Source organism: Saimiri boliviensis, chromosome 9 (genome assembly GCF_048565385.1).
Source record: "Saimiri boliviensis isolate mSaiBol1 chromosome 9, mSaiBol1.pri, whole genome shotgun sequence".
In the NCBI taxonomy this organism is placed as follows: Eukaryota; Metazoa; Chordata; class Mammalia; order Primates; family Cebidae; genus Saimiri; species Saimiri boliviensis.
The window spans coordinates 4,990,488-5,008,798 of record NC_133457.1 but is presented as its reverse complement, the minus strand read 5'-3'; the positions used below and the strand labels follow the sequence as shown (position 1 = coordinate 5,008,798).

The 18,311-nt window shown below is 35.3% G+C and overlaps 1 protein-coding gene across 10 annotated transcripts in view; it reads left to right on the top strand.

The window, feature by feature from the left end:
• Positions 1–18,311, top strand: part of NLGN1 (neuroligin 1) — an 884,758-nt gene that overhangs the window by 190,946 nt on the left and 675,501 nt on the right. For 6 of the 10 annotated variants that reach the window (XM_074405424.1, XM_074405425.1, XM_074405423.1 and 3 more), the window contains exons 2-3: positions 6,901–7,711; positions 8,154–8,213. In XM_074405424.1, the coding sequence (XP_074261525.1) occupies positions 7,219–7,711; positions 8,154–8,213 (553 nt within the window). In that variant the 5' untranslated portion in view covers positions 6,901–7,218. The remainder of the gene's footprint in view (positions 1–6,900; positions 7,712–8,153; positions 8,214–18,311) is intronic. The other 4 variants (XM_074405429.1, XM_010335835.3, XM_074405427.1 and 1 more) reach the window with 1 other exon arrangement.

Here is an 18,311-nt window from a genome sequence, read left to right as displayed (position 1 = left end):
TATGTACATGTGTGTATATATACACACGTACACACACACACACACATATATATATGTATCTATAGGAGCAAAAGATCTGCGTTTCCTATATGTGTGTGTGTATATACACATGTATACACATGTATATATATACGTATATATGTGTATATGTGCGTATATATGTGTATATATGTGTATATGTCCCTAGGAGTAAAAGATCTGTGTTCCCTAATTTAGTGTTCATGATGACTTTATAGAACATAAATACTGTGAATAACAAGGATCCACTGTATATTGTATAGCATTGGTTAAGGATCATCATCAAGCTGGGCAGCTCTAATGGTAAGCGTGCTGTGAATCCAGACCAACTGAGATTTAATCATATTGCACTATGTAAAGAATTTTCATATAGATTTTATGAGGGACATAAAGATACATTTTAAAACACATGTACAAAGTCCTTGCCCTCAAGTAAGAAATTTAGTAGGGAAGAGTTGAGTTCAATAAGAAAACAAATAAATGGAAACAATAAAACAGAACAAGGTATATATATATATTATATATATATATATATATAACATATATATTATATATTATATATATGTTATATATAAATTAGAAAAAGATATGTAAAAGGTACATAAAGTTAGAAATCAGATACCTCCTGCTAGGTCCTATTCCTACATTCATCATGTATTTATTGAACACGTGTCACATTTCATCTTGCACTAGAGCCACTTTTTTAGATTACCTATTCCTTTACAATGTCTTAAGCTACTTGGGAGTAATGAGTAGATTGTGCTTGTCCTTCAATTCTCCTTAACATTCAGTGCAATAGCTTGCACATTGTAAATATATAATGTTTGTCGAGTGAATGAAAGATTGGATGAATGTGGCCACCCACTATAATTATCTAATGGCCCATACAGTTCTCCCTACTTCTTTTTCTGAGTTTCTCAGAAACAAACTAGCTGAGGGACAAGCTTTTGATGAATTGATGTATGGGAGAAAATATATTATTGTTTATGATGCCCTTTTAAATATTATTTATTTTTATTTTATTCTTTTAGTGGGACTATACATGCTTTAAATGAAAAAGAGGAATAATGGAGAAATTTATGAGCTAGTATCCCCATTAACTTTGAAGTCAGGCAAAGCTAGTCCTATGTGGATTGATAGGCTAATCTTTTTTTTTTTTTTTTTTTTTTTAAAGAATAATAAGAAAAAGAAGAAAGAAGAGGAAGAAAGAGAAAGAGAAAGAGAAAGAGGGAGAGAGAATGGGGGTATTGCTTTGTTGCCCGGGCTAGAATGCAGTCTAAATATGGGTATGCCTATAATTGTCCTTAATAATGGAGAAATGAAAGAAAATGATGGAAGAGAAAAACAAGGAGCCAACCAACATTTCGTTTAAAATTCTTTTTTTTTTTTTTTTTTTTTTTTTTTTTTTTTGAGACGGAGTTTCGCTCTTGTTACCCAGGCTGGAGTGCAATGGCGCGATCTCGGCTCACCGCAAATTCCGCTTCCTGGGTTCAGGCAATTCTCCTGCCTCAGCCTCCTGAGTAGCTGGGATTACAGGCACGCACCACTGTGCCCAGCTAATTTTTTGTATTTTTAGTAGAGACGGGGTTTCACCATGTTGACCAGGATGGTCTCGATCTCTTGACCTCGTGATCCACCCGCCTCGGCCTCCCAAAGTGCTGGGATTACAGGCTTGAGCCACCGCGCCCGGCCTTGTTTAAACCTCTAAGTTGATATGATGTGGTACTGATAAGAGTGTATATTTTGTGTAAAGTGGAGAGTTCTATAAATGTTAATTACATTTACTTGTTCCAGATCTGAGTTCAAGTCCTAGATATCGTTTTTAATTTTCTGTCGCATTAATCTATCTAATATTAATGTTGAAGTCTCCCACTATTATTATGTGGGAGTCTAAGTCTCTTTATAAGTCTTGTATGTCTGGGTATTCCTGTATTGAGTGCGTATATATTTAGGATCTTTAGTTCTTCTTGTTGTTGCGTTGATTCTTTTATCATTATATAATGTCCTTCTTTGCTTCTTTTGATCTTTGTTGCTTTAAATACTATTTTATCAGAGGCAAAAATTGTAACTTCTGCTTTTTATTTATTTATTTTTGCTCTCTGTTTGGTTGGTAAATCTTTCTCCATCCCTTGTTTTGAGTCTTTGTGAATCCTTGAATGTGAGATGGGTCTGGATGCAGCATACCGATGGGTTTTAGTTTTTTATCCAAATTTCCTGTCTTTGAATTGGGGAATTTAGTCAATTTAAATTTAGAATTAATAATGATATATGTGAGTTTAGTACTGTCATTTAATATTAGCTGGCTATTTTGCCCATTAGTTGATGTAAATTCTTCATTATATTGATGTTCTTTACTTTTTGGTATTTTTTAGAAAGGCTGATACTGTTTGTTCCTTTCTATGTGTAGTGGTTCTTTCAGAAGCTCTTGTAAAGCAGGCTTGGTGGTGATGAATTCTCTGAGTGCTTGCTTGTTCACAAAAAACTTTATTTTTCCTTCACTTATGAAGCTTAGTTTGGCTGGATGTGAAATTCTTGGTTGAAAGTTCTTCTCTTTAAGGATGTTGAATATTGGTCCCCACTCTCTTCTGGCTTGTAGGGTTTCTGCTGAGAGATCTGCTGTAAGTCTGATAGGCTTCCCTTTGTGGGTAACCTGACCTTTCTCTCTGGCTTCCCTTAGTATTTTCTCCTTCATTTCAACCCTGGTGAATCTGACGATTATGTGTCTTGGAGTTGCTCTTCTTGAGGAATATCTTTGTGGTGTTCTCTGTATTACCCGGAGTTGGATATTATCCTGCCTTACTAAGTTGGGAAAATTTTCCTGAATAATATCCTGAAGCATATTTTTCAGCGTGGATTCATTCTCTTTGTCACATTCAGGTACACCTATGAAGCATAGATTAGGTCTTTTCACATAGTCCCATATTTCTTGGAGACTTTGCTCATTCCTTTTTATCCTTTTTTCTCTAATCTTGTCTTCTTGTTTTATTTCATTGAGTTGGTCTTCGACCTCTGATATCATTTCTTCTGCTTGATCAATTCGGCTGTTAAAACTTGTGCATACTTCACGAAGTTCTCGTATTGTGTTTTTCAGCTCCATCAATTCGCTTATTTTCCTTTCTAAATTTTGTATTCTTGTTGACATTTCATCAAACCTTTCTTCAAAGTTCTTAGTTTCTTTAGATTGTATTAGCATAAGTTCTTTTAATTCACAGGTGTTTCTCATTATCCACGTTTTGAAGCCTGCTTCTGTAATTGGAACACACTCGTTCTCCATCAAGCCTTGTTTCGTTGCTGATGAGGAACTGGGATCCCCTGCTGAGGGAGAGGCGTTCTGATCTTGGGTATTCTCAGCCTTTTTTGACTGTTTTCTTCCCTTCCTTGTAGATTTATCCATCTGTGGTCTTTGTATTAACTGTCTTTGTAATTGGGTTTCTGAGTGGATGTCCAAATTATTGATTCTCAGCGCCGAAATCTGAGCAAACCACTGTGCCTCAATCAGCGGCGTTAAGATTGATGGTGCTTTTCTGACTCTGCAACAAGAACCGAGGCTCCGAGGCGCCGGCAAAACCGCCTCGCCGGTCACAAGAGTCGCGCTGGCGACCCGTGGGGCTCCTCCGTTGGGAATCTCCTGGTGCGTGAGCAACAAGAATTCATGTGAAGGTGTGGCGTCTTCTCGTTCTTTGCGCTTTCACTGGGAGCTACAATCCCGAGCTGCTAGTGATCAGCCATCTTGGATCTCTCTCGATAGGCTAATCTAACGGTAACATGTGATCTGGTCTACTGAGTAAGAATTTTCTGGCCTTATTATTTTAATGCATTCTGAAATATTTCAAACATATTTCAAACATAACAAAAGAATACAGAGAAGTCAAATACGGAGGTCATGTCAAACTTGCTGTAGTTAGTTGCTGGCCTTTTATGGCCTTACCACAGTTTATCCATCTTAGGTGTCAATTAAATAATTGGCCCTATTAATTGAATTGTTGCTAGAATGAGCCTTATTCTCTTTCCTTTTTACTCAAAGATGACAGCTATCCTGTTACTATGTATTTACCCACTTAAAAATAATACATAATATTCTTTGAATACTTAAGCTTATTTAAATAGTACTTACTGTATCTAATTTTCTGTGATTTGTTTTGCCAAAAATTTTCAGATTATATATGTTGATATTTTGGGTTTAGGTACTTTATTTTCATTAATATATAGAATCTGAATTTGTGAATATATAATAACTTATCAATATCCATTGATGGACATTTAGGTTGTCGTAAGTTTGTGTTTTTTGGTTACTAACAACCAAATTATTATACAAATCATTCTTTAACATGATCTTGTGTAATAATGTAAGAAAAACCCATCACCACATTCATTATAGAGTTGAATTAGCAAAATATGTATATGTGTACATATACACATTATTTTTTTATTTTGTATATACATAGCAATATAAAATAATAAATCCAGTAAGAATAGGGTAGATCATTTTTATTTCTCTATCCTATGAAATTGTCAGAGTATTTACCAAGATTTCATCTTCTGAAGAAACATAAAATATTTTTACGATTCAATTTTAGGATCAATTTCTTAAAAGTGGTAATTGTGAAATGAGACACTGTATCATATGCAATGTTCATAAGAATGACCTTTAAGTCAGATAGCAATGGGCTCCTGGATCTGCTACTAAGTAGCTAAGAGATCCTGGCCAGGGTAAAATTAACCTCTTCACGTCTCTATTCCTCATGAGTAAAAAGGATAGCTGTCAAATCCACTCCATAGGATTGTTGTAAATGAGACATAAATGCATGAAAACTGAGGATTTGGTATATACGAAGGAAGCATCAGCAAATGGGGGAAAGATTGTCAACAAATTTGAGACTGTTTAGGCATATATATGTTTTTTAATTTTAGTACTTTAAATAAGCCATGTTTCTACATTTGATTGGACGGCTGCTATTATTATAGCAGCAACTTCTGAAAATTTTGGAGGTCATTACTATAGTTCTCCATACATACAACATGCAAAATGGGATACTTTTGTAACCTCGAGAGCTAAACATCTTTCAAATTTGAAAACTCATTATGGCATGAAGAATTCCCAATCCTCTGCAGTTTGTGTTAAAGTAGCACGTAAGTGGGAAACAGGAGATTCTTTATCCTTACCACAGTTAGGGATTTCTAAGTACAAATAAGGGACTGTTATTTTGTTAATAACCAAACAAGTATTTGATATCAGTTGTGCGAAGAAAACCTTTTGGAAATTGCTGTAGAGTACTTGAAAATTAAGTTGAATAAAAAACGATGGAGACTTTTAAGACCTCATCATAGGTTCTCTATGTTAGGTGTCAAAATAGTGCATTTTGAATACCAAAGGGAACTTGCAAAGACTCATTCATGCTGTAGCCTACTATGGTGCTGCACAAGAATAAGCATAATACACTCTTTATACACATGGGTTTGTGTCGCTGAATCTCCGATAAGTGCTAGAGTTCTGGAACAGGAATTGGATTGGTCTAAGCCTGTCTTTTGTATGTTAATGTGCTTTCACAGCAAAGGTATATGAATTAACACAGACTAAAGTATTTTCAAAGAAAGACATGTATCTCCTTATAGCCTTCCGTGATGGATTGTTCAGAGCTAAAGGCACACTAGGCCAGAACCAAATCTCCTGCTGCCCTATTTGGTTTTGACAATCTCTTTTTAAATAACACAAAGTCAGGGCAGTCTCACTGCCAGACCAGCATTTCTTTAGGAATCTTCCCATAATATACAGGATAGAACCATCTCTAATACAAATTAACACTTTATTTTCAAAGTAAGCACTTTAAAATGTTGCTTAAACAAGAAAAGACATGTTTTTGGAGCTATATGTTATTTGACAGTTAATGTCAGATTACTCTGTGGATTCCATTCCTATGAATGTTACATTTTATTCTGATGCATTTTAAGTTGAACTGTGTAAACAATGGTAGATACTTGATTAGTGTTAATATGCAAGGTGCAATGATTAGGTATGATTGTTTTTGTAAATCACCATGCTCTCTTTTTGTAATCTTCCTCTGATCTCTAACAGACAGTGAGAACAAAATTGTAATTCAAAATATATTGACTTTGACTCATAAATTACCTTTTGCATCCAAAGTTATTGATATCTAAAATATATAGCAAGATGGTAAAATAACTTATCTGCAAAAAAAGATGTCAGCTTCTATCTCTTTTACAAATTGTGTCTAATGCCATTTTCTCTTAAATTCTTGAATCATAATCTCAAATAGGAAACATGTAAGCAAAATTTTATGAAAACTTTTGAGATACAGCAAGGTAGTTTCATCCAAATAATCATAGCTGAACTCATATTAGTTTTCCTGTCCTGGTGTTATCTTCCTTTCTTTGATAATTACAGGATTAGGAACCACCTTTTTGTCTGTTTTTCATTGCATACAATCATCTTACAGAGTTTGTATCTGTTCTGCTAGTTTACTGTCAGTTTCTTAAAAGATTTTCTGCTATTGAGTTTTAAAATTGAAATAGATTAATCTTCTATTACTTGAAGTGATTGAAGACTATTAATAAAGTATAAATTTCACACCTAACATTCAGTATTTTTAAATACTTTACTTTGACATGTTTCTGAAACAGTGTATTTTGACAAGGCCTGCTTCCACTTAAATGTGTATAAAGTCAGCAGACAAGTTTCTCAGTAATCTTAAAATCAGTTAGTTTACTTGTCATCTCACTTCAAACCATGATTTTCATACGGTAATATTTAACTTAGCTGATGCTAGTCATTATTAATGTATTTCTGTAGATTGTAAAACATCTAGTTATCACACCATCTATGTTAGCTTGCTCCAACTTACGATTTATTTTCATTTTTTCTAGGATAGAGACCTGCAGCTAACCGGATTTGATTTATGAGAGAAATCTACAGTCAGTTCCCACTCTTGCCACACTGCTAATATGGAAAACAGAATGCTCAATAGGATATGGTCTGATAAATAGTGAGGATTGAAGATGCTGCCCCAATACATGTGAAATCAATGGGAGATACCTGCTGTATGAAGATCTTTCAGAGCTTTTCCCAACAAGCTCCCCTTTAAGAAATCGGAGGTATATTCTACCATTATACAGTCTTTCGCAAGTGGATATAAATACATTTGCCTCACTGTAACCAGTCAACTAGACAACTAATGTGGGACCATGGCTCTGCCCAGATGCACGTGGCCAAATTATGTTTGGAGAGCAGTGATGGCATGCTTGGTACACAGGGGATTGGGTGCCCCATTGACTCTCTGTATGTTGGGATGTTTGCTTCAGGCTGGCCATGTGCTATCACAAAAACTGGATGATGTGGACCCACTGGTGACTACCAACTTTGGAAAGATAAGAGGGATTAAGAAGGAACTCAATAATGAAATTTTGGGGCCTGTTATTCAGTTTCTTGGAGTTCCATATGCAGCCCCGCCAACAGGGGAACGTCGTTTTCAGCCTCCAGAGCCACCATCTCCCTGGTCAGATATCAGGAATGCCACTCAGTTTGCTCCTGTGTGTCCCCAGAATATCATTGATGGCAGATTGCCAGAAGTCATGCTTCCTGTGTGGTTTACTAATAACTTGGATGTGGTTTCATCGTACGTACAAGACCAGAGTGAAGACTGCCTGTATTTAAATATATATGTCCCAACTGAGGATGGTGAGTTTATTGCAGGAAAAACAGGGAGATATATTTATATATCTTTTTCTATTCTAAGTTCTAACAATATTAATTCATGTGTACTGGTAGTATGCATGGCTTTTCCTGTTGGCATGTAGACATATTTTACATGCGCGCATGGTGCTCTTTTTGTTTATGTGTGTCAGTCAGTGTATCTTATTTTTTTTCCTGTGCTTACTCATTTTCTTCCCTCCACAGCACGTATATTTAGGTAGAAATGGGTTTCAAATTTCCATTTCCTACCAAATGACTTCTGAGAAGATGCATCAACATTTCCTCATTGCATGTGCAGGCTCAACGAATTGGGGATCTTTCGCACTGAGTAAATGCAGGAGTGTATTGAGTTAGATAGTAGTGTTGCATGTTCGGCGGTCTGTGATGGAGCGCCATGTTATTTTCTAGTCTTCTATTCATTTTTCAGTAAAAAGAATATCCAAGGAATGTGCCAGAAAGCCCGGCAAGAAAATATGTAGAAAAGGAGGTATGTATAAAAGTGGACATTAAAAATGGGGGACAAAACTTGCAGAGGAAGACCAAAGAACCCTCCGTAAGGGTGATTTGCTGATGCTGGGAAGTAAATGGTTAGGTGATACTTGGAATCTGATGCAGGCTGTCAAGGAGTAGAAAGGCGGTTAAGGAGAGCTGTAGCTGAGTAGACGACATTGGCAAAGCTCATTGGTTGTGCCTTGTGTTCTGGTGCTGGTAGCATTGACAAGAGTTGAATCTCTGCTTAGAGTTTGTGTGTAGTGGAATATATACTAAGGCTATTATGATACCTGCAAGGAACCCAAGCAATGCTGTCTTGCTAACTGGTAACTTTGATTCTCTTAACTCTTTCCTACAGATAGATATTTGTATTCCTCTTAAAATTTGATCACTTCGACCACAAATCTAGTGGGTATTTTTTTTGTTTATTCTTAGCACTCCTTCTGAATACTCTATGGACTTTCTCATCATATGTGTACATTTCACATAATTATTGAGCAATTATTATTAAGGTAATAGTGTTTTTTCTCTGTCTTTTCATTTTCAGTCACTTTTCCAGAGGAGAATGAGATTTTGCAGATTTGATACTAAATATTTACAGTCTTAAAATTACTTTAACATTTTTATATTTACGTTAAACAATTTAAAACATAGAGAAGTGCATGATTCAGAAGCTACAATTAAATCAACCTTCAAATCATCCTCTAGCCAGATTGAGCAAATGTAGACACTGACAGCTGCAAGCTTGCATCTGAATGTAGCTTGTCCACACTCCATTTTTATATAACATTCAGTAAATCACTCATAGGAGAGTGTGATTTTCTATGGCAGTAAATCATCTAAGCATTATTTTGACCTTATTCATACCTTTGTAGAATTTCCAATCTTCATACAGATGTCATATTAATACTGTAATGCTGCACATTCTCTCCCGCTATGCACGTCTAATCTCCTGGCTGGACCGTCAGATTTCCTTACAGCGTCCTTTTGGGACAGGGACTGTCTAAACTGTTCTGTTCTACTGGGATTACATTTATATGGAAGACACTTTATAAATAACAAATTCATACCTGCAATTCAGAAGTCTTTGCATTAAGTTGTGGGTTTTTTTTTTTTTTGTTTTGTCTTTGCTCTTATTTCTTGGATAATGCTGGTAGAGTGGGATTTAAACTTCATTCTTTATTGATGTTATAATTTGGGTTAAAAGCACAGTATACTTAAGAAGACAGATATGGAGGCAACAAGGGTGTTTTCAACAACTAAAAAACGGTCTCTTTTTTCTGCAAATGAAAATAACTGCAGTAATTTACATACCTTTAACTAATGTACAATACTGCAGTAGTTATTATTATGCAGCTTATCAGGTGTGTGTAATTAACAAAGTGACTTTCGCCTCCTATCCCAAAGATGTTGATTCACAAAGTCATAAATAAAGATGCTATTGAAGAATGCATAAATATAGCATAATACATAAAAATATGTGTGATGAAGAAAAAGATGAGAGCACCAAAAGGTAAGCTAGTGAGTGAGAAAGTGACCTTTCTTCTCATGCAACTTCAGAGGATAAAAGATTTATCAGAAAATTATTTTTCATTGTTCTTTGTATTGTTGGTTCCATTTGCTTTAAAAAGAGAGTTGGCAAGGAGATTTGTAGGTAATGTTATTACCTTCACAAACTCTGAACTCATTAATAATTAGAATGAGGACATCTATTGATGCCTACTTGACCCTGTATGGTTTGCAGTTTAAATCTATTGTGCTTATTAATACATTCTGCTCATTTATTAGATGTTTGTTCATTATTCCAAAGTCTAAATAACAAAAAATTTTAATGTAATTTATATATGTAAATAGCATTTTAAAAATAAACAAAAACTGAAGTTTAGAGTCTAGCTTTTAAGTAGAGGAGTAGAAATCTTTTTCAAAACTTGCAACTCTCTTTTTTTTTTTTTTCTTTTCTACCATGAAGGGGCTATTTTGGTTATTTCAAGATACTATATTTTTGGGAGTCAAGAAATTATTAGTCACTTTATATCTGTGTGTGTGTGTGTGTATCTATATATACACAATATATACTGCATATAGACTGTGAGATTTTCAGTAGAATGCCAGGAGTATAGGAGTATATAAATAATGGTTTAGGTACTGTGAGAATAGTTGCTTTGCCAGGAGTTTATAAATGATGGCTCAGGGACTGTGAGAATAGCTGCTTTGCCTTTTATCTAGATGCCATTAAAACCCTGTCCTGTTATTGTTTATTTCTTTTATGTGTGTATAGATCATCTGTAGAGGCAGATGGACCCCTATCCCTAAGCCAAGTACTCTATAATCTGTGCATACTGTATTCATGCAAAACTATTTCCTAATTGCCAATTACAAGCCACATACTATTCAAGGGAGTCAGTAATAAATGAAACAAAGAACCCTCCTCCCATAGAACTTATAATCAAAAAACTTTACAAAGAGCAAAGCATTTTCTTTGGTATGTTTAAAAGGAAGGAAATCCTTTGGTGTGTATAAAGGAAGGAAATCTTATCCCTCCTCCAAGAGATGTGCTATACTTTTTAAATAGAGCGTTTATAACATTTTCCTCCAATTTAAGAAAAAAGCTCATTTTTTTAATCAGTAGGCTGCCTCTTGTTTTTAAACAAGTCCCAGTTGTACTTTTTAATCTGTTTTTTAATATTTCCCATGATAGTTTTAGCCATATGTTAATTACCCTCTAGATATTTCTTCAGAGTTTTATCCTTGCAAAATGGAAAAGAAGAATGAATACTGAACATAAGATGATTATCAACACTTGAACAAACAAGCAGATAACATGTGACAGAATATGGAATTTGGTTGTGGAGGACAGACACCTGCTTTTATATATAAGGTGTTTTGCATAATTTATCTATTTAATCATCATAACATTATGAGAAAAGTATATTACTATCTCTGTTTCTTAATTTTAATTTTTAATCTCTATTTTATAAGTAAGAAGGTAGATTCTGAAAAGTTAGGTATCCCAACCTTACCACTGACTGCTGGTTAGTGGCAGAGGCAGGTTTGGCCTCAATTCTTATTTACATTAGATAGATTTCCATTATGTTAAATTACCTTCTGTGATGATTTCCATAGCAGAAGGTGGTTATCTATCCATCCTTCTTCTCTTTTGTTCTTTCTTTCTCTTACACATTCACATGTCTAAGTTCTTTTTATTCTATCTGTTGACCGTATTTTAGATAGACTTAATGCTCACCTTAATTGAATTGAATCAAGCCAATGTTAGTAGCCAATTTCCAAAAATATATTGTTATTATTTAAGTGAATACTTTAAACCTCACTTACTTTTGCACCAAGCTAATAACACCACATGCTTTTTACTGTCCAGACTAAGATCCCCACGTAGTCTTCCTGGCTGCTATCAAGAAGTTGCTTTAACTTGCTTAAGTTTCCCTCTGTTTCTTTAGGTTGCTCTCCTGAGAGAGTTGCTAACGAACAAGAAAGTGGTCAAATATTAGGTAGTAAACATGAGAAGGAGTAACAGGGGACCCACAGAAGATTTGCAAATACATTGTCTGGTTCGTGAATTCTCTAGAGTTGTATAGTCTTGTGTTTCTCCAGCACTTTTGCCATTATTTGCATAGCTCTTCTAAGATGGATATAGAATTGACTTTTACCTCTGCACTTGTGAGACACTAACTTGCTTTCTTATTTACTCCAATTTGTATTGTGCAGAAGATTAACATCTTTATAGATAACTCTGGCACAATCATTTACCCTTTGAGCATTTTGTTTGTGATTTTCCAAAGTGTTTTCCATGCTCTGGTTCATAGTCTTTACCTGAGATAATATTGAATTATTTCAAGAGCCTTTTCCACAAATGTTGGGTTTGACTGTCCGTTTAACATAGGGACTGATTTCTTCCTAATTAAAAATGTATAACAATGACTCCTAGTACTGTCAAGGTATTTAAGATTTTAGAACAGGATTCTATTCCAGAATGTTCTTCCTTCTTGCTTATACATTTCTCACTCATTTACTTATTCACTTGACAAATATCTATTGAATACCTACTCTGTGCTGACTATTGCTCTGGGTACAGAGTAAATAAAAGAAGACAAAAACCTTGCCTGCTTTTGTGAAGCTTGCAACCTAGTGTGTTGAGACAGTTTGCAAATGATGAATACAATAAAAACTAAATTTAAAAGGTATGAGAAGGTGAGAAATTGAAACAGAGTATGGAAGACCAGGAGTGCTGGTGTGGAGAGTGAAAATAGTTGAAAATAAAATGAGGATTACCTCATTTGAGCAAAGAGCTGAAAGAGATAAGAGGAGTATCTAGACACTTAAAAGATCATTATCTTAAAGGATCACTTAGGAATATAGCTTATCTGGAAAGGGGGAAAAGAGAGAGAAACAATGAGATTCAGAATAATCTGACTTGATAATTTTAAAAAGTCACTCTGGCTGATGTAATGAGAGTAGGTTGTAGGAGAGCATGGAGAAATGGGGACAGTAAGATGAGATTCCAGGTAAGACTTGAGCATGGTCCAGGCTCAAACAGGGTAGTAGCCATAGAAGTGATAGATTCTTCATGAATTTTGAAGATCACATTCCTTGATCAATTTGCTGTGGGCTGTGAAAGAAAAAGAAGTCAAAGAATATTTCTAGATTTTTGATCTGAACACCTGGAAGAATAGATTTGCCATCAATTAAGATGGAAAGGAAGAATGTAGAAGGGTTGGGGAGATGTAGAGTGCAAAAATAAGTTTAGTTTCAGACATGTTTAATTTGAGGTAACCCTTAGACATTCAAGTATAGACATCAAAAAGCCAGTTTCTTGAACCAACACCTTGAATCAAGTTAGAGAGTCATTCTAATATGAAGATAAAGATTTCAAGTCATGAGCTTGAGAGAGAACAAAAGGAAGTAAATGAAGATAACAAAAGAAACAAGACACCAAGGTTTAATTTATAGGAACATTCCAACATTATGAGATCTGGAAGAAGAGAAGGAGGCCAATGGAAACTGAGAAACAATTATGTGTGAGATGGTCAGTAAACCAAGATTTTTTTTTGTTGGCCTGGAATTTAAGAGAAGGAAATGTCTCCAAGTGGGCATAGTGATCAACTCTCCCAGATGAACTTTTATGGAGTGATGTAGGTTTTACACACTTAAGTGCGTCTACACACTGAAGTGTGTCTAAGAAAGAATGGGTAAAGATTTGCAGTGGCTTAGCATAAATAATTATTTTAAAGAGTTTTTCTTTTTTAAAAAGGATCAGAAAAATATGAGGAGTGAGGAAAATAGTGGGGTTTTTTTGTTACTGTAGGTTAAGACAGAAGAAATAGAGTAATATTGTCATACAGCAGGAAAGGAAAAATTTTAAATATAGGCAAAAGATGGTAGAAATGCTGGAACAGTATCCTTCAGGAGGTGAGAAAGGTGAGATTTGGAGGTTTTGCATTAAAAGAACATGGGTAGAAAAATTAATATGTTGCTCTGCACAGTACATGAGTGTGCGTGCATGGGTAGAAGTATAGTGGGTTTCTGTTCTTATCTGATTGTTTCAAGTTTAATCGTTTGATGTGTTATATTAAGGGAAATGAAGATAGAATTAACATCAGTGAGATCTTCTGATAATCTAGACGTCACGGCATATTAATTTATTTTATATCACAACAGCCTTTTGAGGTTCTCACCCTCACCTTCCATATGTAAAAAAATTGAGGAACAAAGAAGTTAAATTATCTTGCCCAAAGATTCTAATTTGTTCTTGGTCAACTATTTCCTTTGAAGAGTCATTTTAGAACGGGAGAACTAAACAAAACAACAAAACAGCACAAAGGCACCAATAAGTATCATGTTTATATGAGATTTAAAATCAAATAGAAGACGAAATTGGTGGCCAATTTGCTAGTAGAAAAATCGCCACAAACTGAAATGTTTATAACGTTTAGTTCACTTAGAATTTGAAGACGAACATAAAACTACATTAAACCAGAGATTTGACTTCTTATTTGAATTAGTAACTGTGGACAGATGTGGTTATGTCTTCTAAAAGCTAAACAGTGTAAGTTGGACTCTGAAATAGAGTAGATCTAAAGCTTTGTAAAGTTTTAAAAGAAGAACATCAATTGTTCCATTGTTTACTGACAGGCAGAGAGAGTCTCCTGAAGCAGATGATTAAAAGACCATTATAGTTGTCCAATTCAATTTTTCTGGAGAATAAATACTTTTTTCCTCATAGAAACTGTGGTTGAAGTTGAAAACATTTAAGATTTATGCCACTAGAAAAAAGAGTTATGCTACAAAATAAATTCTTGGTAGAAACTGCTATACTTTCTTCTACCATATGTAATATCTTTCCTTATGTATTCTTTTCACATATATAGCATTTGAAGAGCTTAATAATTAGAATGCAATTGTTTTAAATTGAGTTCTATATTACTTACCATTATACATTTTGTAGCTAATATTCTGGTCTTTAATATTTCTCCTATGAATCCTCTTCTTCCTCCTCTGGCAGTACATGCTAACATCGTTTATGACATGGGAGAATTCAAACGTCATACCAGTAGAGACATTTGCTAGTAACAATTACACAGAATTATTCTGAATCTGAGCCCCTTAAACTCTGGACTAGTTGTGGAAGCCTAATTTCTAATCATAAATCTTCATAGAGCCTTTTATAACTGGACAGAGTACTTTATGTAACACTTCTTGTATAAGTTGCCTAGGATTGCTGTAACAAATTACCACAAACTGTGTGGTTTAAAACAGCAGAGATGTATCCTCTCCAATCTCCAAGTCCGGAGTCAAGAAATTTAAAATCAAGGAGTGGGAAGGTTTGGCTTTTTCTGGAGGCTCTGCAGGAGCACCTCCCTGCTTTTCTTCCAGTTTCCGGAGGTTGCTAACAGTCCTCGCTGTTTCTTAGCTTGTGGTTACATCACCCCAATCTCCAGCTGTGTTGTCACATGGCTGTCTTTCTTGTGCGTCTCCCCACATTCCCGTGTCTTCATGTGGACTTCTCAAACACATGCTGGCCCCTAGACTTAGGGTCCATTCTAATGCAGTGTGACGTCATCTTCATTCTAGTTACAAAAACCTATTTCCAAATAAGGTCATTGTACTGGTTTGCTGGATTGCTGTAACAAAGTACTACAAACGGGGTAGCTTAAACAACCGAATTTTGTTTTGTTTTGCAGTTCTGGAGACTACGGGTCTGACGTCAGCACATGGGCAGGGTTGGTTCTTTCTGAGGGCTGCGAGGAAGAATTAGTTTCAGGCCTCCCTCTGTGGCATATTGATGGCGGCCTTCTCCCTCTGTCCCTTCACATGGCCTTCTGCTTGTGTATATGTCTGTGTTCAAATGATCAATATTTTAGAAGGATACAGGTTGTATTGGATTATGGCACAACCTAATGACCTCAACGTAACTAATTACATCTATAAAGATCTCATTTCTAAATAAGGGCACATTTTGAGGTACTCATGTTAGGACTTTAACATATAGAATTTTTGGGAGACACAATTCAACATATAACTGTCACATCTGAAGGTTCCAACTGAACATAAATTCTTGAGGGACACCAAGGACACTGCCACTTTTCCAGACTAATCCCCAGAATCATCTCAAAATGTTTCGATCATGATGTCTATTTTAAATGTTGCAAAACTATCGCTTATTGGGGTTAAATGTGCTGCCAAGGTCACATGACTGTTGGGAACACTGAGACGTTTGCTCAAATCAAAACTTAAATTTTATGTGATAACTGCCTTTACCACAATGACGCCTCCTACGGATAATGAATTTTCTCTGCCCTCCTAAGAAGTTCTTTTCATTTGTTTTTTATTATTTTTCTATCAAGATAGGATACAATGCATTAATCCATATGCTTTTATATATCCAAGTGCTTGACTTTGTGTCAACAAAATGATTCAGTTTTTTAATGTATTTCTTGAATTTTAAACATTTTATCCAGATGGTTGCTTACATGCAAACATGGTTTAAGTTAAATGAGGATCCTAACAATTTAAAGCTGCAATATTATTGCTTTTCAGTTCTGTTTCATTTGTCATTTTAGGGAATTGAACAAAGTTATTTTTAAAATAATTTTTAAGTTAAGACCTAATTATTTGTTTACTGTAATTCTATTCATCTGGTATCTGTGAAATAACACTAAAGCAATTTAAGTATAGCCCATAATTTTCATGAAAACCTGTAAAATGTTGCAATAATCAGATTTCTGCAATGACAAAAAGAATCTTAATAAAAGGATAGGGGTCATAGCAACCATAATTATAATTTTTAAGAGTAGAAAAATCTGATTATTCGATATTTTCTGGTCCCCATTGCAGAAATGAAGGAGTTAGGCGGAATTCTTCACTTTCCTTTTCTTCCCTTTATTTTTTTATTTTTTTTTTTTTTTTGAGGCAAACATCTTTGGAGTAGTTATTCCAATTAAAAAAAAATTATCATTTCCTAGTATTAGAAGCATACAAAAACTTCTACCTTTTTCTTTTACAGAAATGCTCACATTTTCTTTTCTCCAAAAGGTCTGGGGCCCCTCTTCTAGAATCTTCTTTCTGAGTTCCCCTAACTGGAAAGTGAAAGAAGGAAGAGCAGGGGCAGGAGGATAAGTAAGAAAAGGACAGGTTGACACTAGGACAAGGAATATAACCCTGTCAAGTAGTAGTAAATATAGCTACTCCCAGTCATGGAAGAGGGATCCCTGGTTAAAACTATTAAAAATATATACGTGCTTCCTAATTTGGACTCCTAGGACTCTTGGGAACAGGCATGCCCTGTGGAGGATCTCTAAAAAGAAGAATGCCTGTAACTTCCTCTAACTCTCTGTCCCTGCTAAATTTCCACAAATCATCTTCCTCAGCTCACCATCTTTCCTGGCAATGATTAGGCCAGGCCTCAGTTTGCATTTCTGAGCTTTCATTAAAAAGAACTGATATGTTGCTTTGCCACAGTAATTTACAAGGAGGCAGATCCTAAGGTATCTGAGCTGCTCCAAGCTAGGCAGCCAAGTCGCCTGTCAGTGCTTCTCTTGACCTATCCCCGACTTCCCACCAACGCAAACACCCACATTCCCACACACACCCACCTGGACAGCACCCTCATCCCTCACATATTATGTACATGGAGATGCCACCTACAATGGGAAGATTTCTTTCCTTTCCTTCTCTCCTTCCTTGATTCCTTTTTTCTAGAGCAAAGGGGGTCCTGCTGCTTTATTAAAATATTTGCAAGTCATTCATTTAAAGAAAAACTTCATTTCAATAAAAATGAAAATGTTTATAAATTTGCATTCCAAAGAGAAAATACTTTCTAAAATGGCTACTTAAAAGATTTTGTATTCCAGTTGACTCTGAAATGCCACAGATGAGTTGAGTTTTTTTTGTTGTTGTTTTTTTGTTTTTTCTGTATTCATTTTATGAAGTTCTTTGGCCACCTCAGCAATTTAGCAAAGAGTATTCTTGTGGGGGCAGAGGGGAAGGAAACATAAAAATTTGTGTAATATTTACTGGGGCCTCAGGTGGAAACTTTGACTATTGCCAGTGGTGCTTTTATCAATTGAGTGACTGATTGATTGTTATTCTTTTCTGAGTTGTTGCTTTGCTCAGCTCTGTCTTCTGTGTCCTGGAGGCCCTGCCTCAGATTTCCCCGTTCGGCTGTTTTCCTGTCTCTCCCAGCCACTGCTTACTCTGGACAAATCGCTCCATCTGGCACTTTGGAAAAGAATTGCTCTTTGCCTTCAGAGAGCTTCCATTGCAACAAAAACCTCAGTCACAAGAAATAGGGCTCTTCTGTTGATGCCTATGTCAATATTACTAAGTAAATGTAAGATCTTGATATGTATTCAGATCTCCAAAAAACAGAATGAGAAAATAGCTGCTTCTGTAAAAAAAAAAAAAAAAAAAAAAAGAAAGAAAAGAAAATATAATGATGCTGATATTTGGCACTGTGTTCCCCATAATAAAACATTTAATTAAATCTCTAAATGTGTATAGAGTACAAAATCTGCACATTACAATAAAACACATCAGGCATAACCAAAACTGTAATTATATCAGCCCTGTTGCCTGAGCC